Here is a 26,186-nt window from a genome sequence, read left to right as displayed (position 1 = left end):
ACGCTCTTCAAATACTGTATTTGCTTTCCGATGTCATTTCAGAAAGTTCAAAAAACTCAAAGTAAATAAGAGGAAAGGGGAAGAAACCTAGAGACAGAAAAAACCTTACAGAGAAAAAAAAACCAGCCTGGAATTTGTTCTTAAACTTCAAAAAAATATAAGATGACACATAGGAAGTACAATAAATACTTCAGCAAGAGAGGTGTGAATCTGTTTTGACACACAAACGCCCCCAGCAAGGGATATTTCAGCAGCCATACCTTCAACACTACCTAAGGGCAGAAACACTGCTGCAGGAAACCCACAGGACAATAGACAGCAACACTTGAAGACTGTCTTGACATTGTATAAATGGATAAAGCAACCTACGGATGAACTGACCACACTGAAGTTTAAATACTTTCATTACTGGAACAGAGACCTACTCAGACTGACGGCTGTAGCAAAAACTATTATCTCCCATGTGATGCTTTTTACAGATAGATTTGAACCTACAGAAAAGGCTAAATCAACTTTTACCTTCCAGTTTCTTGAGCAGAAAAGATTTTCCACTTCCCCACTGCGCATATAAGCCTACACAAATAGGTGGCTGCATGGTTGGTTCACTCAGAATATCAGCCAAAGCACTGCTGTACAGATCGTAACCCAGCATGTCACCATCAGATTCCGTGGGGGATAAGTGTCCTGTAACACAAATACTATGTTACAGAACTTTATTTTACTAAATCTTTTCAATATGACAATTTTAAAAAATGAAATCAAGGCAGGTTTGCCTATATTTGTATATATCCACATAAATGTCATATAATTATCAAAACCATTAGAGCTTACCACAAGACTCAAACAAAATCCCAAATCACAGAAAGTTAAAGAAAATAACTCCTACGTAGACATGATCTAAGTAAAAACAAAACCATTAACAGAAGTCACACAGTATGCAATGTCAAAAGTCAAAAATAAAAGATACATTTGACCTTTGTTAGGCTTTTTAGAGTGATTAAATTTTTTGCCAACTAATTTTTTTAAAGCTCTCCCATTAGTTGCAACATTAAAAAAACTAAACTATTCAATAAAGAATTTAATAAACTGGATTCTCAATATACAAGTGATTAAAAAAACCATAAAATTAAATACTTATACTTACTGGCTCCAAATATCTGTGTTAAAATGCTCTTCTGGTGGCTACAGTCAATATTGTAAGGTGTTTCTCCTGTTTTGTTAGGTCTATAAAGCAATCTACCATCTTTTGGATTTCGTAAGAGTAATTCAGCAAGTTTACGGCTTCTTCCACGAATGGCAATATGAAGTGGAGTATCTCCTTTCTGCAATTAAGTAAAAGACTAGTAATATCCAGCATGAGCTCCTAATATTATAAACAGACCACATGTTCCACATTGTTTCAGATGCATTATTTACTTGAAATACATCTTAAGGTATTCTCAACAGCATTAATGCCTTACAGCAAGCATTTTTCCCCTTGAAAAAGCATTACAAAAGTTTCAGAAAAGACTGTGAAAAGGCAGTTCTTATAATGCTAAATCTAAGGCATTAACTTCTTTCTTAAACATTTATAGTAATATCTTAAGGTTCATGAAAACTGTAGTTTCTTTTCCTCCGCTGACTAATATGCTTAAATTCAGCGGGTCGCCACGTCTGATCTGAGGTCGCCTTGAACTCTCTCTTCAAAGTTCTTTTCAACTTTCCCTTATGGTACTTGTTGGCTATCGGTCTCGTGCAGGTATTTAGCCTTAGATGGAGTTTACCACCCACTTTGGGCTGCATTCCCAAGCAACCTGACTCGGAGAAGCCCCGGGCCCGGCGCGCTGGTGGGCCACTACTGGCCTCACACCGTCCGCGGGCTGCGGCCTCGATCACAAGGACTTGGGTCCCCCAAGAGCGCCGCCAGGGAGGGGGGCTTCTGTATGCCACATCTCCCGCGCCCCACTGCAGGGCGGGCGTAGTCTTTATTTAGAAACAAGTGCCTACTAGCAAATTCAGAGACTTGTTTGGAACAGGAGATACTGCTTGTTAGAATTATTTCAATGCCTGTTCAGACATCTTCAAAAAGCTTTCCAGTAAAAGTTTCTTTATTACATCAACATTATTACTTATTTTCCCCAAATATAATACTGAGTATCAAATAAACGTTCCTGTATTTAAAGGGTTTACAGTCAAAGTAGATAATGCATAAGAGGACAGCAACAAATGATTGGTTTTGTCCTTTGCTTTGCTTAGTTTAAAGTCTGTTAATCAAAACCAAACATCAGTGACAAATAACAACCATTCTCTATGTTCTTTTTCAAGGGTATTAAGAATTAGTATTCTTATTTCTAAAATGTTTATTCTTGACCTGGAATTTTTTTCTTTTCACACACGCTTTCTTTTCTATTCTAAAAGCACCCTAATGCAAACAAAAAAATCTATATATTAGTGGTGGGAATTAATCGATATGTAAGTATTCTGATCTATTTTATTATTAAGCATATGGGAGACCAAGCATTTAAGTATTATGGCCTCTTTAATTATTAAGCATATGGGAAGCTGTCTGTATTAGCCTTGACAGCTCACCACAAAATTCTGACACAAAACTAAAGTAAATAAACAAATATTCTTTACCTTGTCTACAGCAGAGACCTTAGCTCCTTTATCCAGAAGCAGCTCTACTATTTCAATATTTCTCATCTTGGTTGCCTTTATAAGCGGTGTTTCTCCATCCTAAAAGGTAAAAGTAGGCCTAATAAAAAAAGATTCTCTGTATACTCAAAATCAAGCAAAAGCTAGTGATAGGATAACAAATGAAAGAACAGATCTTAAACAAAGCAATTAAATTAAAATTCTAATCATTACCTTTGTACATGTTTCAGTATCAGGGTTGCACTGCAAGATATCCCTCACCATTGTAGCATTTCCTTTCTCAACAGCCCAGTATAATGCAGTTTTATTATCCTGAAAAAACAGAGTATTATATGTTAACAGGACTTTCATTCAGTTGGATTAAGTTCAAAAACTGTATATGAAGTACAACCACTACACTGAAAACAGAAGATAATACAAAAAATTCTAGCACAGCTCAGGGCAAAGGGAAACGCTACTAAACCTAACTGGCACACCAGTAGAACTTTTGGGGAGGGAATGGAAATCTGGTCAGAGAACACAAATCTATTTTACAAATCTGTGCAAAATATATTAAGAGCTTTAACAATCCAAGCAGATTCAATCTGTCTTGAAACAGTTTCCAAACCTACATATGAATATTCAGTTATAACTCAAATGTACAAGTTTTCTAATGAAATAAAACAATCTAGAGTGTTGTCTTTTTTCCCCTCTATTATGTAAGTCATGTTTCTCTGTGGCTTTAAAAAAAAATATTTATCTTCTGTTAGAACATGGAAGTGCTAACCACTTCCAGGCCTTTAAAAAAATTTCCATTTTCTTCTATTTTACAGTATAACCCAATAAAACCGTTGAACCGGTTGGCTGGCCTAAAAGCATACCATGAAAGCCCTAAAGCTGTAAAAGTAGATGGATGTGAAAGTCAACACAAAGTATCAGAATGCAGATCAGTCATACATTGTATCACTGAACCAGAAGGAATGATTGATTGTTCCAAATCTGTTTGTGTCATCTTTTTTTTTTCCCAAGCAATGTGTGCTATCCTAGGAAGTCTCTGTGCCTGCAATCTTTTTGTAGCCTAGTGACTGCATCACGACTCTCTCTGTTTGATGCATGCTTGTGTGATTTTTTTAATGTCAAAGTCTCCCTTGCAGCCTTCTTGCTTGCTTGCTTCTTTCATTTGCAGCTCTTCCTCTCCTACTTGCGGGCGTCACAGCAAACGGAGTTTAAAGCCTTTCCCGACAGTGTAACAAGCCTGGTCACTCAGATTTCTTTCCTCTCACGTCATCTGGGTTTCATGTCCTCTGTCCTTCAGTCAGGTGGCTTCCAACAAGACACCAGCCTGAAGAAGCTGACTCCTCACTAGCAACATCAGCTGCACAGCCAGGCACTAGTCTGCCAGATGCTCCCATCTGGGCCTTCCCCCTTTCCCAGAAAGGGCTGAGAACACCACCTAAGCCCTCCACTGCCCCAACACTTGCTCCCAGAGCCCTATAATCATGTTTTACCCGCTCAGAGTCTCCCGACTAGTTTCCATACGAAGGAATGAGCAGCAAGGAACACAGCTGCTGGAAGGCTGGACAAGACTCAGCAATCTTTCCAGAACATCACAGATTTGGGCAGGAAACACATCTCCCCAGAACAGGTCTGGCTGGCAGACAGGCACTGCAACACCAAACAGCAGGGAGTTGCTAAACACTACTGCTCATCAGCAATTTTTATACTGCTGGTCCTAATCTGAAGATTTGAAGCGCACAGCCAGAATCTTCCCCAATGGTACTCACTCCTGCTGTGTCAACAAGGCCAATACAATGAATACAAATGTATTCTCTAGATTAACCACTGCACCTGGCTACACAGACACCCACACACTGCCAGAAGCCACAAGCTTCCCCTGCCCCGAAGAGGCTGGGTCCTCTTGCTGTTTCTGTATTGCGTTGGTCATATGAAGATGTTGAAAAGCTCCAGTTTTTCAGACCCCTGCCAGCAAGAAGCTGAGACACATAATTCCAGGTTTCCAGTGGCAGGTGAGAGGAAGAGATCCAAACACTATTTTTTTTCCAAACTAAAAGGTTCTTGGCTTCTCAAAGAGGCTCCGCATCAATAGCAGGCTCTGAATCTTTGCAGTTCTCAGTGACTAGTTAGTTTCGTGTTCACACTTGCCAGAACATATGTGCCTGCCAGCGGAGTGATTTCAATAGCTTCAAGCAAAAGAAAGCAAGCTGAATGTAACAATAAAACCAAGCCATGCTCAGTAAGAGAGCTTTCAGTAGAAGAATAAAAACAATACCTTAATCAAAGAACAGAAAAAAGGGATAGACAGAAAACTAGGAAATCACTGACTGTTTAACACAAGAAAGGAAGTTAGCGAAGCAGAGAACCGCCAACTAAGCATAGTGACAGACGTGTCTAACCAACATTGTGACAACAGATATAACCTAAGGGGCACTGTATTTTACTATATTGTTATTGAACTTAAAATATTAAGTATTAAAAAAATAATACTGAAGGATTTTAAAAGTATTTCATTGTTTTAAATCTGTTCAGTAGTGCAGACAAAGTAACTTCAATTCACATATTTTGCTTTTCAACCATTATACAAATAAACTGAAAAAAACCCTGCTTAACAAGTCATTACAATTACATATGTCTTATATCTTAAAAACTGCACAGCAACTTGATATATTTTTAACGTTTCATGGGAATCTGAGTTTCCTGCAGAGTAGACTGAAGAAGTTTTTAAAGCCCTGTTTTTTCAGAAACACAGTTTAATTGTTTGGTATATAAATTCACAACCCATTTAAGAATTACTCTAACATCCACATTGTTGTACTTACCTGACCTCTGATGTCTATATCAGCGTATTTATGGAGCAGGGCCCTCACAATTTCAACATGACCTCCTCTAACAGCTCCAATCAGCACTGTATCTCCGCTCTATAAAAATTGTGAAATAATACTGAAGATTAATTAATTATATTTAGCAAAAATAAATGGAACAGAGAATAAATTACAGCCTCCAAATACACATTATGCCTATTTGTGTTAGCAAATCTGCACTTATTTTAAACAAATATACAAAAAAATACTTCTATCTCTGCAAATAATGGGTATATAGAAGAAAAAGTTCTGCACTCCATTTCTTATATTTTTTTGCAAAGAGGTGAAATATTATATATTTATGGCAAAACAAACACTCCAAGAACAGGTCCACCTTAAACCACTACCTCAAAAAAATAATAGCACAAGTTAATAAAGAACATGAAAAAATCCATCTGTTCTCTATGTTCATAGGAAGACCAACCACTCAAGTAATAACCTCTTTACAATCAGACAAGTAATTACAGTAATAACCTCTTTACAATCTGACAAGAATGTTGGCTGTCTCCTTTAGTTCTTTCACAGCTGACAAAAGATCTTCAAGAATTTTAAAGAATTTTATCCCTTTTTTTTGTGTAGATTTGACTGCTATCCTGTTTACATACACTATGCTGCTATAAAGAAAAGAAGCAAAAGGCCGATTTTGTCTCAAATTGATCAAAAGAAAAAAATATTTTGCTGTGGTAAAAGGAGTTGTACATACGTAAAACAAAGTTACAATTCTGCTTAAGGCTTCTGATTTTAACACGCTTAAGAATTTCATGTCAGAATTTCAGAAAATTAAATCCTGAAGTTACCTAATACTTCTTTTATGACGAAACAGGAAAAATAAATAAAAGTATAGCTAAATCACAGGTGTGGAATTCAGTTAGAAAACTTAGCAGTAGATCCCCTATGAATCATAGTCATTACATACCTGGCTGCAAACCAAGAAATTTTCCTTATCAAAACCCACTCTAGCATCTGAAACTAAGACTACTCATTGTTTGATGTATTTTTGGAATACAGTCAGCTGTACTGAAAGCTGTCAGGAATGTAGACAGTTGTAGAATTTTGTGGCAGAAGAGGTGGGAAGGGAGACTGCAATGTATTTTCTTAAATACTTCAAGTTTTACTTTAATATGTGCTTGAGATCAAAGTTTTTGTCACATGCAACACTGCAGCTCAGTATGTAAGCATTTAAGAAATGCACTAAGCTGATACTTGCAATATAGGAAAATGCATCCAAAAATCCTTTTATAATTATGAGGTAAATATTAGGAGGTTTTCCTCTCTTCTCTGCAACCCCAAGCAATCCAATTTAGGGATTAGGAATTTAGCCTGAAAACCATATTACTGCTCTGAACTAAAACACTCATCTTGACAGAGGCACCTAAGTTTAGGTATCTAACCACCTATAGCCCCAAGGGTGCAGTGCCTGGCCTGCCTCTGGAACTTCAGAAAAACCTGACTATCAAGAGGACACTGCAGACAGTCCAAAACACCTATGTAAGCAACCAAATAAATCTCTGAGTGGCTAGCAAGCAGATTCACACTCTGGTCAGTACCCATACTGCATGCATGCCTCTACTGAACAAAGCAATCACAGCTCAGGTACGCAGCACACCTGTCAACAGTTACGTTTACACAACTTAATCCAGAGCTGAATCTTCCTCTAACATACACACACTTCCTAGTAAAAAATTTATTGCAAAAGGCAAAGGTAGACGCTGAATGAATACATTCTTTTTTATAATATCCATTGTTTTACAATTTTAACAGCACTACCACGAAAACCCCACCCTAAACTTGCAAGGGAGTTCAGTATTAGTCTTATGTTACAGATATGACAAATGTACAATCATAAGTCATTTCCATGCCCTATGGAAACTCACAATTCAAGAATCTCACAGAAAAAGAGTAGTTTCTGTAGTTTATCGTTTACCTTCAAACAGCAACATTTGCCATATAACATACTTGTAAAATAGCAATACATAAAAACACCCCCAGGTGGCAGAAAAATCAGGAAGTCAGAAAAACCACATACTCACAAATTTGCCTACATTGGTATTTAAATATATATTATTACTACATATATAAAAAACAAGAACTATAATAAAAATTTACTCACTCTATCAGGAATGTTCACATAAGTTCCAGCATCAAGAAGATCCTGCACGATTTCAGTATGTCCCTCCTTTGATGCAATCATCAAAGCCGTATTTCCATCTTTATCTGTTAAGTTTACATTTGGGTTCCTTTTCAGTATTTCTTTTACTGAGTCAGTATAGCCACCCTTCACTGCTACAATAAGTGCAGTCATAGAATTCTTTAAACAAAAATAACAGATTTTACTGTACAGTGGATACAGAAATCATCACTACATCAGCAGCTTAAATAACAAAAGAACACTCACTGACATTACTTTCTTAACAATCCGAATGTTACTACAGTTTTACGTTTTAAAGTGCATTTGCTATACTTTTTTAAAAAAATAAACAAACTAAGAACTATAGTACACTTCAAATGCAAACAGTAAACCTCAGATCAATTCATTCTAACTCCTGAATGACAGACACATGGTAAAATAATTTTCTTGTCATATGGGAACATAGTATTATCAGAGCACCCAGGTCTGCCAATACCACTCATAAGGAGGCTTTCTGAAGAACTGCAGAAATAAGCACACAAATATGAAAAGTCGTTCTAATTTTCCACTTAACTTTTACTGATTCTTTTTACTTTGACAAACATATTAAGTGACTTACACAACAAAATATATAAATGTTTTATTTAAAAACAATATGCAGCTGAAAACTTCTAAAAAATTTCCAACTTCTGAGAAGGCACAACCATTATTATTTTCAAAAGATGCTTTGTGTTTGATCTACTTTTTAAACAGCACTGAGGAATAAGTTGTTTGACAATACCAAGCTTAGGTACAGAATGAATTTTGATAGTGTTAACCTTCAGAGAGCAATAACCTAAATTCATTTATGTTCACTAAAATTTACACTTTACATAACAGTGTGTCAACTGTCAATACAACTCCCTAGTTAGGTAATATTTTTATTAAAAGGCACAAAGTTGTTTAAATAATCCTTATGTGTAGTTTACAAATAGCTAGAAAGTAATATACTCTAACATCAACATTTCATCTTGTTTCATGTATTTCTTGGTATTTGTATTATATAAAATAAAACAGGACACACAGATTTATGTACCTACACCTTATCGCGGGAAATGAACCGTTACTTACAGCTCCTTCTTGATCTACATCAGCTCCCATTTGCAGCAAGTATTTCACACACTCCAAATGACCTTTCCTTGCCGCCCAAACTAGTGGGGTGGTTCCATACTGCAAAAACATTTATAACATTTTATCATATTGCTCTCTGTATTTAGCATCCCCTAAAACCTAGTATTCAACCTAGACTTTATTGCTCTATTTTTTACAAAGATCTAATTTTGTCTTGTGAATCAACACAAGCATTTGAAAAGCCACGTTAACTTTTTTTTGTAGATGACACCTGTAAGAATTATTTTTCTATGCAGCCTAGGATAGCAAGGTTTCCAACAGCTCAGAAACAGCTCCAACAGCACTGAAATAAATGTTCACAACAACCTTCAGCATTCTATGGAAAAACCTCTTGCAAGTATAATGACTTGCTCTACCGCATTAATTCTAATCAGAATATAACAGTTTCTCCAATCAAAAACTCAGAGATTTTTATCTTTTTAACAAGAGTTACTTTTACAAGAAATGTATCAAGCATTAAAGAAATTCAATATGATACAAGCATAACTTACTTTGTCAGAGCAGTTCACTTTAGCTCCATGTTGCAGTAAGAGATGTACTACATCCGAGTGGCCCCGTCCTGCTGCCCAAATAATTGGATAAACACTGTATTGCTTAGAATTAAAAAAAAAAAACACCGTATGAAATAAAAACATAGTCTTAATTATTTTTCACTAACTATATAGATCACAATGCTCCAAGAAACAAAAAGCCCATAGAAGAGGGAATATACAGAAACAAATCTAACTAAATATCAATAACTGTTACCTAGTACATTATCTAGATGATATCTGGGAAGATGCCTACTGTTCCGAATCAATTTTGTTTTATAACTCCTTAAACAAGGTTTAAAAATTCACATCCTCAGCTTAATATAAACATTTGTAATGTAAGAGAGAAGCAACAGACAGCTATGCAATATCCCAAAGTAATCAGGACTGCAGATCAGTCATGTCATGCATGCACAAGCTGCATACGCAAACCAGATGAAATCCACAATCAGAAAGGTCACTAGTGTTCTTCCGTAATTGTTCACTGTTGCCTCAAACACCAGAGAGCTGAGAGTTTAAACAAATTGTTCATTAAAGTTTCAAAATGCCTATCCTTCTATAAAGAATACTTATGAAATTAAATAAATCTCAAAACCTTAATTTTTCAATTCTCTCTAACATGTATGGTACATATTTATATAATCTAGCCCACTTGGTAACTCTTATGAAAATTAAATTATTGTTTCTAAATCGCACATATTAGTTACTCCACTGACTTTTACAGACGTAGAAAAATTACAATCTTTATACAAGCAGCATTGGATACACTACTTATCTTTTCTATTATTTCCTCTCCTGCTAATATGAATCTTACTAAGAGCTATACACTCATTTGCTTTAACTAGAAAAAAAAAATAGTGGCTATCATACAGACTTTAGCAAACCCTTTATAAACAAACTACAGTGATTAATGTTATATTGCAAAACATGCTAAATGTTTAATCAAGAAAATAAGATGAGTGTACAATTCAGGACTTTAAACATATGGGAGGAGAGGGCATTTAAGACCAAAACTTACCATTCCTGTGATGTTTGGATTTGCTCCCTTCTCAAGCAGCAGTTTAGCTACTTCGGTACGGCCTTTATATGATGCCCACATCAGGGCAGTCCATCCTCCCTGGCAAGCACAATTCAAAGAAGTGTAAAAACTGAAGAATACTCATAAGAAACCTAATTAGTGACTTTGATTTCATTTTGTATTTGTCCTAAGACCGTTTTGCAAGTCCAAAACATAGTAAGGATCGACTATACAACCTTGTAATCCTACTTATATAGAATAAATAATCAGCACTCATATGAAAGTACTATTTTCCTGCTGTATGCAAAACTTGGGAGACTCTTGTGCCCTAAATGTTCCCGAATTTGCTGTAAACGTTCAATTCAGACTTCAAGTGCATAGAAATCTGGTCATTGGAGAAACAAATCAAAAAGCAAGCGCTATCTTAAAGCAAGTCTAGAATCCAAACCAACTAACATGGAAGGTTTACTTTTGATTTTTGTAACAGACAGATGGCCTTCATAAAGTAACTATGCAATGATTTGCTTCTTTATAAAAAAGCAGAAAATCACATGTCCTCTTAAGGCAGTAATAAGAGCAACAATTTCAAACAGCCTTGGTGTGTTTACTTAAGTTTGTAAACCAGGAGACAACGAGGGTTTCACTATCTAAGGCATTTGACAGGTCAGGTAACCAAATTCAATGTTAAAATACCGGTATGCCTCTGAACAGTTTTTATTTCTTTCCTTATAATACACTTCAGGGGAGGTAAAAGATCCCTCTCAGATTGACACAGGCCTAGAAATCAATCACGGACCACGTGGATGTGCTTAACACTACACTTGTGAAAAAGCTAGATTAGAAGGACATGCCTCAGCCTTCAGAGTGGAACTTAACTAAAAGAAGCACTTGAATTCTCCCCTAGTAGTTTTCCATACTCTAACTTAAGCAGAACAAAATTAGTCCCTGCAGGTACTTAATTCCCTCTTCAGTCACTGAAGACAAGTCTATAGCTCTTCAGAGGCATCTAACCTTCTAATCACGTGAGCAGCTTCTGTAATTCTTTAGGTGGACCGGACTATAGCGCCCACTTTCCCATATAAAAAATTTGGCAAGATCAATGAAAATAATTGAGAACAAGGACTGCCATATGAATAATCACGCCTGTCCAGAGAAAAAGTAAATACAGACAGCTATCTTCTATGAAAAGGTAACATTTACTTTACCAGAATACTTGAAAAAAAAGCCACTACCACGACAAAAAAAAAACCTCAACAAACCATCCTTCAGTTTGGCTTTTTTTTAAAGCAAATTAAAAGGGAAAAAGCAGCCCTAGAAAACAAGTTGCCTTCATTAACACTAAAGCAACTATTTCACAGCTGTAAAAACAATATTTAAATACATATTCTTTTCCATTTTAACACCACTGGATGCAAAATTTAAGAATAAAAGGTCTTTGATTTGTTCTACAGAACTGAAAGTCTCCAACTCCCAAAATTGTTCTTCTTACTAAAAAGATGGAAACTATTTTATTTTTACACTGGGACAGCACATACCAAATCCCGATGCTCCAAACTGACATTATAATTGAGTAGCTCTGCTACAATAGCTGCATGTCCTTCTTTAGCTGCTGAAATAAGAGCTGTCCAGTTATCCTAGAAAAAGGAAAAAACATTTTTAAGTTCCATTCAACATTTCAATACAATTACCTTGCTTTTCAAGGGTTTAACCCACAATCAAAAATCCACAACCCCTTAAAAAGTTGTCCTTTAAATAAAAAAAGTAACAAACTCTTAGACTACCTGCCAGTTATACACAGTTATACATGAAAACACAGACCAACAACTACTCCAAATCTTCCCTCCTGTTATCTCCTCTCCTATCCAATATCCACCACTCTCCACTCCTCAGTTCATTGCAGGTTAACTTCTTAAAATCTTTATGGAGCAAGCAACAGTTGCAAAGGATTAGAGAATGAGGTCGACATTGAGAACTGCTCAGGGCAGGGACGAGATGGCAACCAAGAGCACAGAAAATGGGGGTGGTCTGTCTCCACATACAGTGGGTGACTGCACCCAAGGAGCTCATATACAGGCAAATTAGGACCATGGCTTCTTAGATTTATGATCACTTCAGGAGATACATCTTCTCTTGCATTACACTGTCTTCCATCCACTGCTCAAACCATGTCCAGGTGTGGACTGCTGTTTATGTGCTATACGTATATAAATACCGCAACAGGTTATACAGTAGCTGTTCTTCCTATAAGTATAGGAACTGTAACATTTACAGCAGACGTAATAAAATGTCTCCAAAAACAGAGACATTTGCCTTCTTTCTTTTTTTTTTCTTTTTTAAAATGACAGGTTTCATACCAGACTTTTCCTGGATGTCTAAACTGCCAGAATTAAACTAAGTGCAGAAGAAAAAAAACACAAGCACCATCTTTTTCCTGTTTACCACTCCTCACTGGAATGTATGGACCTTTCAGAACTTTTTAACAACACCTCTGTCCTATTCGCCCTTTCTAGGCATCTCTCACCTAGAGTCAACCTCTTTTGCAAACGCAGGAAGACAATTCACAAATTTGAAACCCTTCTCTGCCACTGTTCTGGCCTTCACCTGAAATAATCCTTTAAACTAAATTATCCCTCAATATTTATTGAAAAACACCAAAATAAAGGAAAAAAAAATCCCAACACACCACATCATTGAATGAGCAAAATCACTTGGATCCATCTTTGATGTTTTATTCTCTATTCCACCTATCTTTTTATGTCAACTACTGCTAATCTTATTACTACAGCTTCCCAATATTAATTTTCCAGAAGAATCAGCAGCAGCATTCAGCAGAGACTCTCTGACATTTAAAACACCTTAAATATCCCCATTCTTTATGAGTAATTGAATCAGAGGAATACAGAGCCAAGCAATGTGGAATAAAATTGATCTTACATGTCATCATTCTCTACCTTCTTTCTTTTTTTTTTTTCCCCTCCCCTCAACACTCACCTAAATACCTTTTATTTGCCTGCAACTTGACATTTTCTCTTTCTCTGTTGTTAGTTAACATCGCACAAAGCGCTAATACTTACTGCATCTTCCAAGTTGCAATTAGCTCCCTTCTTGAGAAGCTCCTGGACTATTTCTAAATTGCCTTGTTCAGCAGCCAGCATGAGTGGAGTCTGGCCATTCTGAAAGTAAAATGACAGGAAAAGTGACGCATTGGGAAATGATCCGAATGATGCACATACACCAACAATGAGAGGCTAAAAACCAGAGATGAACATTAAGTTGCTTCCAGTTTTTAACTGACAAACAGTGAGAAGGATTGGTTTTCAAACCACGCAGTAAACTTGCAATAAAAATGGGGAATATACTAAACGCTGTCCCATAAGAGATAAAAGAAATCCAGAACAAACAAAAAAAAAATCAGACTTTTAAAAATGGCTACCAAAATAAGTTAGAGTTAAATATCTTTCTTTCTGAATTATTTCTCCACTGAAGACATCTCTAATACAACCTGTGACATCTTTACATTTTGAAGTAACTCAGTTACATTGTTTAGAAATGAATAAATAAATTTAGCATAGGAACCACAATGGCCATGAAAGCATCCACACTGATTGAGAGTAACAGTAAGATTTCTTGTTCAAGTCTTAGAAAAAAATGGTCAAGTTATATACCACACTTTCGTCTGACAGAATACCAAATGCGCACACCATTCCTGTCCTACGTAGTACAGGTTCTTAACAAACAGCCTCATCCCTGGGAAGAAGGAAGATCAAAAAAGCTGCTTTCAAAGATGTTTTAACAGTCAGTTACAACCTGACACCCTTCCATCAGCCTATTTTTGTGTCAGCAAACTTCTCTTCAGAGCTACTTACAGAAGAAAACCCTCAGATACAACTGCTCTGTATGCTGAAAAGTAAAAGTTACTAAATTTGACAGTAAATCTGTTAATCTCAACAAGCTTAATGAATTAAGATAATTTTTCCTGATCTCTCTTCCGTCTTTTCTCTGTACTATAAAGAAAACCTAAAATAGCTAGTCTATAAATAATGCAAAAGCTACATGTCAGAAGTTATATACCAGCAATTTCCCTGAAAAAAGTTAAAATCAAAGCATAATTACAACACGGTAAGATCACTAATCTTCATTTGTCCACTCTTCATGTTAAAAAAAAAAAAAAGTGCAAGCAGTGATTCTTTCAAAAAAGCTTTCTAGTCCATCACCTATTCCCTAACTAGTCTTCACAGAGTCTTCCCCCTGACATTATGGATAACCAATAGTATTACTCGTGACAGGATATAACCTAATATCCAACAATGCAATTTTTTACAGGAAGAAAATATGCTCCTTTATAACTATACATGGGATAAATTCAAAATGATACCTTTGCTTTTAGATCCTAAAGCATACTTCGTAACAACCATCACTAGTATTTATGTCTGGTCATCAAAAAAAAATGAAAATGCTCAAGAAATCACGAAGAAGAAAAATACCACTTTCTAGAAGAGAACAGCTCTCTTTCCAAAGAGAAAACAGATATAAGTTTTGCTCTTTAAGATGTGTTTTTATATCCAAGTTTATGTTTGGGAAATATGCATGCCAAGCAATTTGAGGACATGCCTGACCAATCTGACTGCCTTCTGTAATGACAACATTCGCCCAGTGGATGATGAGATGAGATGTTGCTTACCCCCATCTCTAGCCAGGCTTTCAACGCTGTGTGCCGTAACATCCACGCAGACAACTGATGAAGTACCGACTAGATGAATGGACAGTGAGGTGGAGTGAAACTGGCTGAACTGTTGCACTCAGAGGGTTGTGATCAGCAGCACAATGTCCAGCTGGAGCCCAGTCACTAGTGCAGTACCACAGGGGTCGATACTGGGGCCAGTACTGTATAACCTATTTATTAAGGACCTAGGCAATAGGACAGAGCGCACTCTCAGCAACTTTGCAGCCAATACAAAGTTGGGAGGAGTGGCTGATGCACCAGATGCTTGTGCTGCCATCCACAGTGATCTTGACAGGCTGGAGAAATGGGTGGACAGAAGCCTCATTGTACTGGGTGTAGGTGTCCAGGATTTCATAGCAGGGGAGCTGCCCAGGGTCTCTGTGAAGAGAGGCTGTGACTGCCCCGTGCCCGAAACAGCCAAATCCAGCTGGCTCCCACCAGTCCATCTCAGGACACAGGACTAGACAATCTCCAGAGGTCCCTTCTAAGCTGTGTTTTAGCAGTACATACGAAAATCCCTGTTTCATCATGAGCGTTCTTCTGACCTCCTTCTGAACAGCTAATATTGTTAGTGCTGTGATTGTCCTCCCCAGGTGGGTAACAGAAAAGGATAACACAAATCAAACAAAAACATCTCTGGGCAAGAGGAGGATAGGGATGGGCAAATGATCTCCCTCCTGCAAGAAGTGTCATACAGTTACAGAGTAGCTCTGGTATTCTTAGATGTAAAACATTTCTCCTAGAGTACTGAAAACTTCCTTCCCTTCTTGCTAAGAGAGAGATTATCAAATATAGCTTAAATTTTACACCAGATCATAAAGATTTCACCCATGAAAAAATAATCACTATGCCTGTGGTGGCATCCAGATTAACTCTCAAAAATTGCCCAAGAGTCTAGACACTCCACAACAACTAAATGCTCATACTTCTCACAAGCACATCAAGTACTGTACATCTGAACATCACAGACAAGTATTGGAATATCCAAATCATAAAGGGGCACACCTGTACCTTTTTAGGGAAGGCATTCAGTGGTGGTATTTTACAGATTAGCTCTCCCGCAGTCTGTCAGAGAACAGATGATTCCAAATTGAAGATGCAGAAGGTACTTTAGTATCAAGAGCAGAAGGAAAGGCACATGAAAGAAAACTGGAGGTTTTTAGGATCAAAATGTACCACACAAGTCAAGCACCTATCATCAGCTGTGACGTAATCAATGTATCTGGTATTAGAGAGAGAATGCACATGGGGGAAAGGACATGCTGGGAAAAGGCAGAGAGACCGGCATTTGCTCTACTTAACTGAAACTCCAACAAAACCATCCACACACAAACTGACCGGAACATACCAGCTCTTCTGGCAACTGATCACAGTCAAGATATAAAGAGTTGGTAACAACGTGGGTAATCCCACCATTGGACAAGTCACTGCAGCATGGGAGGTCCTGGCACTAGCAAACCTCAGCTTGCCAGCAATCTTTTTAGACACACTGCTGGCACATGTAGTCCCATTTTGGTATTTTGTTTTTGCCCAAGAAGAAAAGACATCTTGGCAGGTCCAACACTGGAAACAGAATTCTAATGAAGAGCTAACATTTAAACAAAACTCCTATTATCGGTATGTGTAAACAGCCTACCCCACCAGGGGTTTAAAACTGATGCAAACCATACGAGTCTCCAGAAATCACACTATCCAATGCAATATAACAAAACACTGAAAAAAATAGGTATCAGGGAAATAAACTATGCAAAAAAAACAGTTACTGAAACCCAGGAGTGCACTTAGCCCCATCAAGAACAGAAGAAAAATTTAGAAAAGAAGGTGAAGGCAGTGACACTGTTGATAAAGTTAACACAGACTATCTGTCTGATTTCAGCCATGTTGCTGAGAGGAATTACCAGCAGAGGGAACAGACTACTCCTCTTCTCAGATACACTGCATGCCAAGTGGTGAGGCTCATGTGTATGCTCTGAAACTTAAAAATTTTCCCATCTCTAATACCTCAGCATATGCACATACACAACACAAAATTAATGTGCTGACAATGAAAGAAAACTGCCTTAACCAAAACCAGATCTAGTAACTACAGTAAGGCTAAATTCTGTACATTGCTTCCACATTTGCATGATGTTCTCTGGTTTTGAGTAATATATGTAATTCTACAGCTTCTTGCCAAACTCTTTCCATCTTATGCAGGTTTAAATAATAATGCAACAGAACATGGATTTTAAAGACTTACTTAAAAAAAAAAATTGACTGTAAAGCCAGTGTTCCATACACTATAAGGTAAGTAAAAAACTGGCTGGACTATCAGACTCAATGAGTAACCGGTGCCCAGCTGAGAGGGTTTAATTCAGGGCTAACATCATAGCATCGTCACCAACACGCTGTACCATGAGACAGAAATGTGCCCTCAGCAAGCTGACAGATTGCTCCAAGCTAGGGAGAGTGGTCAGTACACCAGATGACAGGGATGCCATTCTGAAGGAATCCAACAGGCTGGAGAAACAACAACCTCCCTGCAGTTCAACAAAGGCAAATGCAGAGTCTGGAACGGACCAAACCCAGACAACAGTACTGGCTAGGGACCACCTGCCTGGGGAGCCCCACTGCAGAAACAGGCATGGGGTCCTGATGGACAAAGAGGGCCGTGAGTCGGCAGTGCACCCCTGCAGCAACAAAGGCAAATCAAATACTGGGCTGCATAGCAAGAGCACAGCTGGTCCTCTACTCAACACTGCTAAGGCTGAATCCAGAATACAGCACCCCATTTTGGGCTCCCAATTGAGGGACTCCCAGCAAGAGAACATTGACAAACTGCGGATTCCAGCAACAGGGCCACTCAAGTGGTTATGAAACTGGGGCGTAAGACACGCAAGCAGAAACTGAGAGCTGGATTTATTCAGCCTGGAAAGCAGAAGAGTAAGAGGAGAATCAACATCAGTCTTACAGTACCTAGAGGAAAGGGGAATCTTAGAAGACAAAAGCAGATTCTTCTCTGGGATGGACAACAAAAAGCAACAGTGACAAGATGTAGCAAAGGATAGTCCAATGAAACATAAGGAAAATGTTTTGAAACAAAGCATGGTTAAGCAGGGGAGCATTGTCCAGAGAGGCTGCAGGATCTCTATCCTTGAAGACTTTCAAATTTTGCTTGGGTAAGTCCCTGAGCAACCTGATGTAAGTATGAAGTTAGCCCTGCAATTAGGAGGAGACTGAATCCCACAACCTCCAGAGGTCCCTTCTACCCTGAATTCTTCTGTCCATCTGATTCACCAAATACGCTACATAAGTGAACAAGGTTCCAGCTCTATGCCACTGTTTAGGAAATCAGAACTTAAAAAATAAAAATCGATGATGCAAGCTGTACATTCAGATGAAAGAAAAGTTCATACACTTACAAACCACAAAACCTACTAAAGAAGATGAAATTAGTCAAATAATCTAAGATTATTTGTAAAATACACAAAAGACATAATAGTACATCAAGATAACCTGAATTTTCAACATAATGCAAAAAAATGTAAACAGTCACGAGCAACAAACATTTGCATGAATGAAATCTCCCAAGAAACTCTCAGGAATCTTTAGTGCAGTTTAATGAAACTGCAGCACATTTGCTCAAATTGCTGGTGGTGATATGCTCAAATCAGACTAAATTAGATGACACAGCAGCAGCTAATGATTACCACACTGTCCCAGGATTCCAAATAATCCACATTTCAACTCCCTACTGTGTATCGAGACCTCCCGTCTATGCCTGGTAAAGTCATTTAATACTCCTTATAACATCTAGACTTACCTTTTAGATATGTTTATTTTCATCCAGATGAGCATCTGCTCAGAGTAAATTGCAATATATGCTCCTATTAGGATCGTATAACAAGTTTCTCTTGCCTGGAAACCAGGATGTGGAAGATCATCCCAGGTTTGTTATCATCCCAGGTTTCACCACAAAACGGACAGGGCAAGAATGCACATGCAACTGGATCTGTGAACTAAGAAACAATTCCTAGCCGTAGAAACACAGGTACAACCTCCATCCACAAAGTAAGAATGGAGGTGCATTTTCCAGCTCAGAACACTCAGAAAACAAATACAATGACAGATGCCGAGGTGCTGACAGAGACTGAACACTGCGTGTTCAGTCTGTTCAAAGGTAAGCAATCAGCTGAAAATAAAACTGAAATTTGTATATTAAATAACCAGTATGACCTCACTAATTATTCATTCTGTAACTAATAAGCTGAAATATGAAACTGACCTTTCAAAGAAATCATCTTACCTCATTTCTCTCATCTACATCCCTGCATTTCTCCAGAAGCGCTTTCAGAGCAGGAACATTACCTTCTTCTACGTATGTCAACAGACTCTGACTCATCAGACTTGCCATCTTCGCACAGTATTTAAAATGCTTCTATAACAAAGCTTATCTGTATTTCAGAAAAGGAAAAATAAAAAAGCAAAGTGTAAGTAAATACTATGAGAGTTAACATTAAAAAGCATGATTTGTACATGCCAATAAGTTATTGGTTGGGTACAAATACCCGCCCTGCTCCTCAACAAAACACCACGGAGACATGTGCATTGTAGTGCATCTCCTCAGCATCACACTTCAATTATAGTCAGTTGCTTAATCTTTCTACTTCTTAGAAAATTATAATCTATTCTAATTTTTAGGTATTGTCTAAATATGTATTTTGAATGGCATGTAGAGTAGTCTTTCATTTGCATAAATGTTTCTGCCTATATAACATCACAGGAATACCAGTATATGTTAGATACTTCACAGATGCCAGGTATTTACAATATAACCCTTATCCTTTATGTACATAAGCAGGATTTCAAGACTACTCAGCATTATGAAATACAGCAATACTATCTACATTGCAGCCACATGGAACTCTGAAAAACACCATTTATTAAATCAGTTATCACCAACTTTATCCAGACATGCCTGCATGTGATGGCACATCATCAGCTGGCTAGTCAAACTCAACATAGCTTCTGTTCACTGATTATATGTTTTTAACTTATAATCTGCAAGAGTAGAAAAGTTTTTCTTGGTTAAGGCAGACCATTAAGAACCATTTAAGACTTCCTAAAAAGCTGTGGACTAGTAAATTCAAGGAACCTGTAATACTACTGCACCAAATTTATATGCGTATGGCTCCAGAAACTGAATTATTAATTGGTCCTTAATTGTCACTGGCTGCAGAACAAGTCGTGGGGCTAAACACAAGACACCACTCACGCCACACCACCTTACTCCCCACCGGCAGACATGATTGCTCTCTTTCTCTATTTTTCTTGCATGATAGCAGTGTAACAGCAGAGGAAAAACTCCAGATCAATGTTAGCTAAAGCCCACTGGTTAGGTTATTCTCTACCATGCAGAAGACAAAGACCAGTGGCTTTCCCAGGCAAATGTTCTAATTTTTATTCTCACATAAAAGCAGCCAGTGATTTTTTCTGTATTCCATTCACTACACTTAGCATAGAGAAGTTAGTTTAGATTTAGAGATTTAAATCAAATAATCTAGCTCTACTTTAAATTGCTTGCACAGACTGTAACAGTACCACACCATCCTTCCTCCTTCAGCAAGTAAGTATACACAGACAAACACCTGTCAGGACACCTCAGACACAACCTGAACTCACCTACAGCACCACAGCCATCAGACGACCCAGATAAAAAACCCCTTGGTCATACAAATGCCAGCAAAGAAGCCAGCACAGTTCAGTTGAGAGCAGCTCTGGGTACATGCAGAAGACGTCTAAGCACACATGAATATCTTGTGACAAAAGAAACTATAAACTATGTACATTTTAGGTAGGTAAGCAGAAGAATACAAGAGCGAGAAGAGAGGAAAAGGAGGTACTGTGAATCTCATTGTTAGACTTGGTCTTAAAATCGAGGCTGCAGTTTAAGGGACAAATTCAAAGAGGATTCAGACATCTGAACTCTGCATACTCTAAACATCCACATACCACGAAAAAATACACGAATTAAATTGCATCATTCAGACATTACCTAAAAACCAAACTTAAAATCAGCTCCAAAAAATCCAGATTTTACATACAAAGCCCAGCAAGTTTTACTAGGCACTGCACAAATAGCCAAGCTCTCCCACAAGTTATAAATAAACTAAGAACACAAAAGGTGTCATATTTACCATACAGTTAAAGTACCATCATGCGAAGAGGGATGAGCAGTACAACAGTGGTGTCACGTAATTGCCTCTATTTTCTTCAGTAGGATGAAGAGCTAATTGAGAGGTTGCAAACTTAAAAAAAACTTAAACCACACCAAAAATGAAAGGCTGAAAAGAAACAGTGACTGTAGTGACTCGGTGCCCACACATAGGCTTTTACTGCCATTTCGGAAACAAAAATACCAGAAAAGTCAGCCTCTGCCTGGCATCCAGCTGCCAGTCCAGAAGAGTACGCCTCCCTGCGCCGCACCTCACAGCCCTATGCAGATGTCTCAGGTACTCTCAGGCACCTAAAATGACGTTAGATATCCACATGCAGGCACCTGAATTCTTCCCATCATTTTTCACATATTCCAAGAGAAGTTCATGAAGCGTGACTTGCCCCTAGCTCCACTGCTACCACTGGCATTTTCCAACCTCCCTGTGAAGTGTCCCAGCTTCCCTCCTGCAGCTGTACCTTAAATCCCCACACTATTTTTCATATCAAATACTAACTGAAAACTGTGTTAGACATCATCAGCAAAATATGACAATGTCTCACTAAGTGAATTATACTCTGTAGTTACTAACAAAATTTTTCCTTTTAACTCTTAGCTACTGTAAAAACGAAAAAAGTATTCAGCATTGCTTCCTCCTCAAAGTAAGACTCTTCTCTTGATGTTCCCTGCTGCTGTACTTCAAAAAGGCAAAAGCAGCCCTGCTGCACTGGAGATAAGTATCCTGCTTCAGAAATCATTACTGGAACTCCCAGTTACCGAGACAGCACAGCTGCTACCTTAATGTAGATCTGAAACCTTAGAGGCAATTTAAACCTTTGACTAACTGCAAAATACTGATGCTAAAGAACATATATCGAGTTGCATTTACACCCACCACGTTAATAATATTTTTTTTAAATGATAAAAGCTTTGTAAGGGCAAACTATCTCCAAGTATATTAATATTTTTTATCACGTATGCTTCACCGTCACATAATACCCCCTTCTTAGAATTAATAACAATCTATTTTATAAAACCAAGAATAACAAAATCAAATATTATAATCACTCTTTTTATATCATCATGCTTTCATTTCTCACTTTTCAGGCAAGCTTAGACCATCCAAAAGACTAACATCACTGAAGGGCTTTAGGAAAGCACTGTTTATGGGTGGGGGTCAGTAACAGAAATTTCCACTTAAAATGCAACCTCCATTTACCAGGTTAATCTACACTTTAGTATTATTCTCATTCTTAAATAAATCCAACAAGAAAACAATAAAAAAGGAAAGAAAACCCCAAACAAACAAACAAAACCCAAAACAAACCCAAACAAAACCCCACCACCAAATAGAGTTAAAAAGGTTAGGGCTTTTGGAAGCTTTCTTTTTTTCCCCAAGAACAGTAAACATGCCTGAAACTAGGGTGAAGTTTGGTCAGGATGTTCTCACTCGTGACAGTAAGTCTATATAAACTGAGCACAGCCACAGCCACCTTTTTATTAAACATGATGTATGCTATTATTGTATGAAAATTAAGCACTGTACTCTGAATTCATGTGGGTGCTCAACACTAAGAGGTGATTTCTTCCCATGTATAAGATTTATGCTTCAAAGCAAGACTCTGAGGTACAGTTTCTAGCTAGATAAGAAACTATTCCGGCCCCTCCAATGGAAAAAGCTCCTGAAAGGAATAGTCATATACTTTTCAAAACAAACAACCCTACAACGACAACAAAAAAAACCTCAACAGCTTATCCTTTACCAAAATAAAGGATGAGAACTTAGTCCCTGCCAAATTTCATAAATCTAGTACAAAATGAGTATAATTCAAGAGCATCCAGTACAGATACAGTCCTTTACTGCTCAATTAACAGTATTTACCTAGTATTTCTTTGACACAGCAGACATATTTTCACAGTCTATAACAAAACTTTCCATTAAAACCAGGACCCCATTTGGAAACTGATCCCTTTTCCAGTAAGAATTAATGTTTTTATCTTTTCTGCCACCCACCCAAGCCAACTCCCAGACCATGAACCAGCTCTTCACTCACAATCCAAACTTCCAAGCTTGGAAATCTCACAAAGTCCTTGGGCAGCAAACCCTGGTATTTTATAAGTCTAACAACGCACCAAGAACTATGAAAAGATACATTAAGAGCACAAATGTTCAGGTGAAGGAAATGTTTGCATAGGGATTAACCTGTTTTTGTAAGGCTCTCATCCTGAGCTGAAGCACACGTTATCACTGTTTTGGAAAGGCTGCTAAAATTTGCTGATTTACAAAAATCTAGTTTCTCTCAACTGCACCAATACTGACTGCAGAGGTCCCGATATCAAATCAGCAGATATTTAATGTTTTCTCAGAATTCTGTATCAGTTTCTAACTGCATAAAAAAATATATTATTACATACAAATTTTTCCAAATATCACCACCTTCTTCATAGTTCCCCCCCATATTTTTTTGTGTGAGCTGTGATCATTTATGAATAAATACAAAAATTGGTCAACAAACACTAGCATTATCGAAATTACTTCTTTTTCTTGTTTTGTTTTCAACAGGCAAAGATCATGGTGACTTATGTAAAATTCATACTTTCCATCATACAACGAAAAAAACAGTTGCCTTCTTTTTAACATACTTCCTTCTGCTTCCAGATTTTAAAGCTCCCAACATGCAATACTGTGGCAGATCTCTCAGTTAACTGTAAAAGTTAATTACAGTGCTGCTGAAATCTGGGCATGTACAAACATGCAGTATTGTGCCCTTAAGAACTGGAAATGCCATCTTTCCAAATCAGAATTTAAAGAAAGGCGGAATACAAAAGAACTGTACATATAAAATTTATAATAAAAGACTGACATAAGTCAGTTTCATTTTCTCACACATTTTTGTACTCCATGATGGCATAAAAAATGAGAAACTAGTTGGAACATCATCTTTACTCATGCTGCAGAGAATCTTGCTAATACAAGTATTATCCATCCTTACTGTCATTACTTGCTAAATGGATACTTCATAAACTTACTAAGAGACCACAAGTCAGGAACTCATGAGGCGGTAAACATCTTTATCTATTCTTTCTATAGGGACTGAGTCAACTCAGATTCTGTTTAAAGAACAAATTTTTAAAACAGTTGAAACGAGACTCTAAAATATTAATTTCTGTTATCCAGAGGTGTAAAGAAATAAGAAATCTAAGTCTCCGTAAGTAGCCTACAACCACACCTCTCCTCCAATGCCTCACGTTCCACTATGACTAAAGACTTTCTGCTGATTTTCCTTGTCTAGACACAAGCACTTATTTTGAAACTCATAACAAATAGAACTAGAAAAAAGGTTTGCACAAAATTAGGTCCCTACCACTATTACAGTACACTAAGAAATGTGGAAAACTGGAAATACACAAGTCATTCTTTTTCCATCTTAGGCACTCAAGACAATGCCAATTTCCAAGTATTATAGTAAGGATTTTTTTTTTTAATAAAACAATTCAGAATGGAGATTACATCCAAAATATCAGAAGACTGCAAACATATATAAGCGAAAAGTCACCACTGTCATCTGATAGCAACTATCAGGTATGTCTATGTTCTACCCTGGTTAAAAAGAGCTGGTAAAATAAAGGTTTTGTGAAGTAGCTGACAATGGAATTTAAACCTTATCATAAAAACTAGTCTACCTGTAAGGCTGAATCTGAATATGGACAATGACCCGTAAGATATTGCTAAGCACTTATGAATTCCAAGAGGAAATTCAACTCCTGTACAAAACACAAAATACTATTTCAGGTTTCACATACTTCAAATAAAAGAAAAGTAAACAGGAAGAGGTATCAATACTAAGTTTTTCAAAACATTATACCAACCAATATAAATCAATTACTTTAAAACCTGTACAAAACACACCAAAGTGCAGTAAGAACATCTACAATATCATATTATACCATCTCACAAAGGCAACACATTTCTCTGCATCATAAGATCAAGGGTTTGTTAGTCCCGGCCACAAAGTCTATGACAAAATCTAACTTTTGGAGTATCTCCACTGCAGGAAAAAGTCAACTGTGATGAAGATTTTCCTGTTAAAAAGACTTTAAAATTAATTTGGCCACATTTCAGAAGCTGTGGTGCACAGGATTTCAAGTAAATATGAACTCCTTGATAACCACATTACTTTAAATAACCACCACTGCAGAATAAATGTCTATTCAACAGACAAATACATGCATTTTTGTTATGCATTCTGACATGATAAAAAATTCCTTTTAATCTTTAAATTTCTTTATTTTTTGACAAGTGGGGAGGAGGTGTCAGGTAATTACACTGACGATTCAAACAGTTTTCCAGCAAAAAACGTATTACTGTATTACTCTGTACTAATTATTATTATCAATCCTTCGTCAAAAGTTGCAGATGAGAAAGCACTTTCTCCAACGAATTTTTAAGCAAATATGAGAAGCAGCAAAGCCCTGTCCTTAAATGGTTTCAGTACTCAAACTCATCTTCTTCAGTGGTGCCGAGACACAGGACCAGAGGCAATGGGCACAAACCGAAACACAGGAGGTGCCATCTGAAGATCAGGAAACACTTTGTTACCGTGAGGGTGACCGAGCGCTGGCACCGGCTGCCCAGAGCGGCTGTGGAGTCTCCATCGCCGCAGACACACAGAGGCTGCCTAGACACAGCCCTAGGCAACCAGCCGGGGTGGCCCTGCCTGAGCAGAGGGGCTGGACCAGACGGCCTGCAGAGGTTCCTCCGAACCTCGACCATTCTCTAAGCGTTCTTCACCTCAGAAGCTGCATGCCAGGCTTTGCTCGAGCTCGTATTTATCTTTCTAACTTAACAAAAGGAGAGAAAAACGGTACAGAAGGCTCCCCCACACCCGGGGCGGAGCTGACAGGGACACTCGGCCGCGCCTGCGGCACCCC

General features: G+C 37.6%; 1 protein-coding gene across 1 annotated transcript in view; it reads right to left on the bottom strand.

Moving 5' to 3' along the window:
* LOC104467641 (kinase D-interacting substrate of 220 kDa-like) overlaps positions 1–19,454 on the bottom strand; it is a 21,091-nt gene extending 1,637 nt beyond the window's left edge. The window contains exons 1-12 of the mRNA XM_010081489.1: positions 19,347–19,454; positions 13,413–13,511; positions 11,874–11,972; positions 10,339–10,437; positions 9,282–9,383; positions 8,731–8,829; positions 7,603–7,800; positions 5,451–5,549; positions 2,848–2,946; positions 2,617–2,715; positions 1,145–1,322; positions 520–684 (exon numbers count right to left, since the gene is read on the bottom strand). Of these exons, the coding sequence (XP_010079791.1) occupies positions 520–684; positions 1,145–1,322; positions 2,617–2,715; positions 2,848–2,946; positions 5,451–5,549; positions 7,603–7,800; positions 8,731–8,829; positions 9,282–9,383; positions 10,339–10,437; positions 11,874–11,972; positions 13,413–13,511; positions 19,347–19,454 (1,444 nt within the window). The remainder of the gene's footprint in view (positions 1–519; positions 685–1,144; positions 1,323–2,616; positions 2,716–2,847; positions 2,947–5,450; positions 5,550–7,602; positions 7,801–8,730; positions 8,830–9,281; positions 9,384–10,338; positions 10,438–11,873; positions 11,973–13,412; positions 13,512–19,346) is intronic.
* Positions 19,455–26,186: the final 6,732 nt, after the last annotated feature.

Source organism: Pterocles gutturalis, unplaced genomic scaffold, assembly GCF_000699245.1.
Source record: "Pterocles gutturalis isolate BGI_N339 unplaced genomic scaffold, ASM69924v1 scaffold28809, whole genome shotgun sequence".
Classification (NCBI taxonomy): domain Eukaryota; kingdom Metazoa; phylum Chordata; class Aves; order Pterocliformes; family Pteroclidae; genus Pterocles; species Pterocles gutturalis.
The sequence above is the reverse complement of the archived record's forward strand: the minus strand, read 5'-3'. Positions and strand labels throughout refer to the sequence as shown.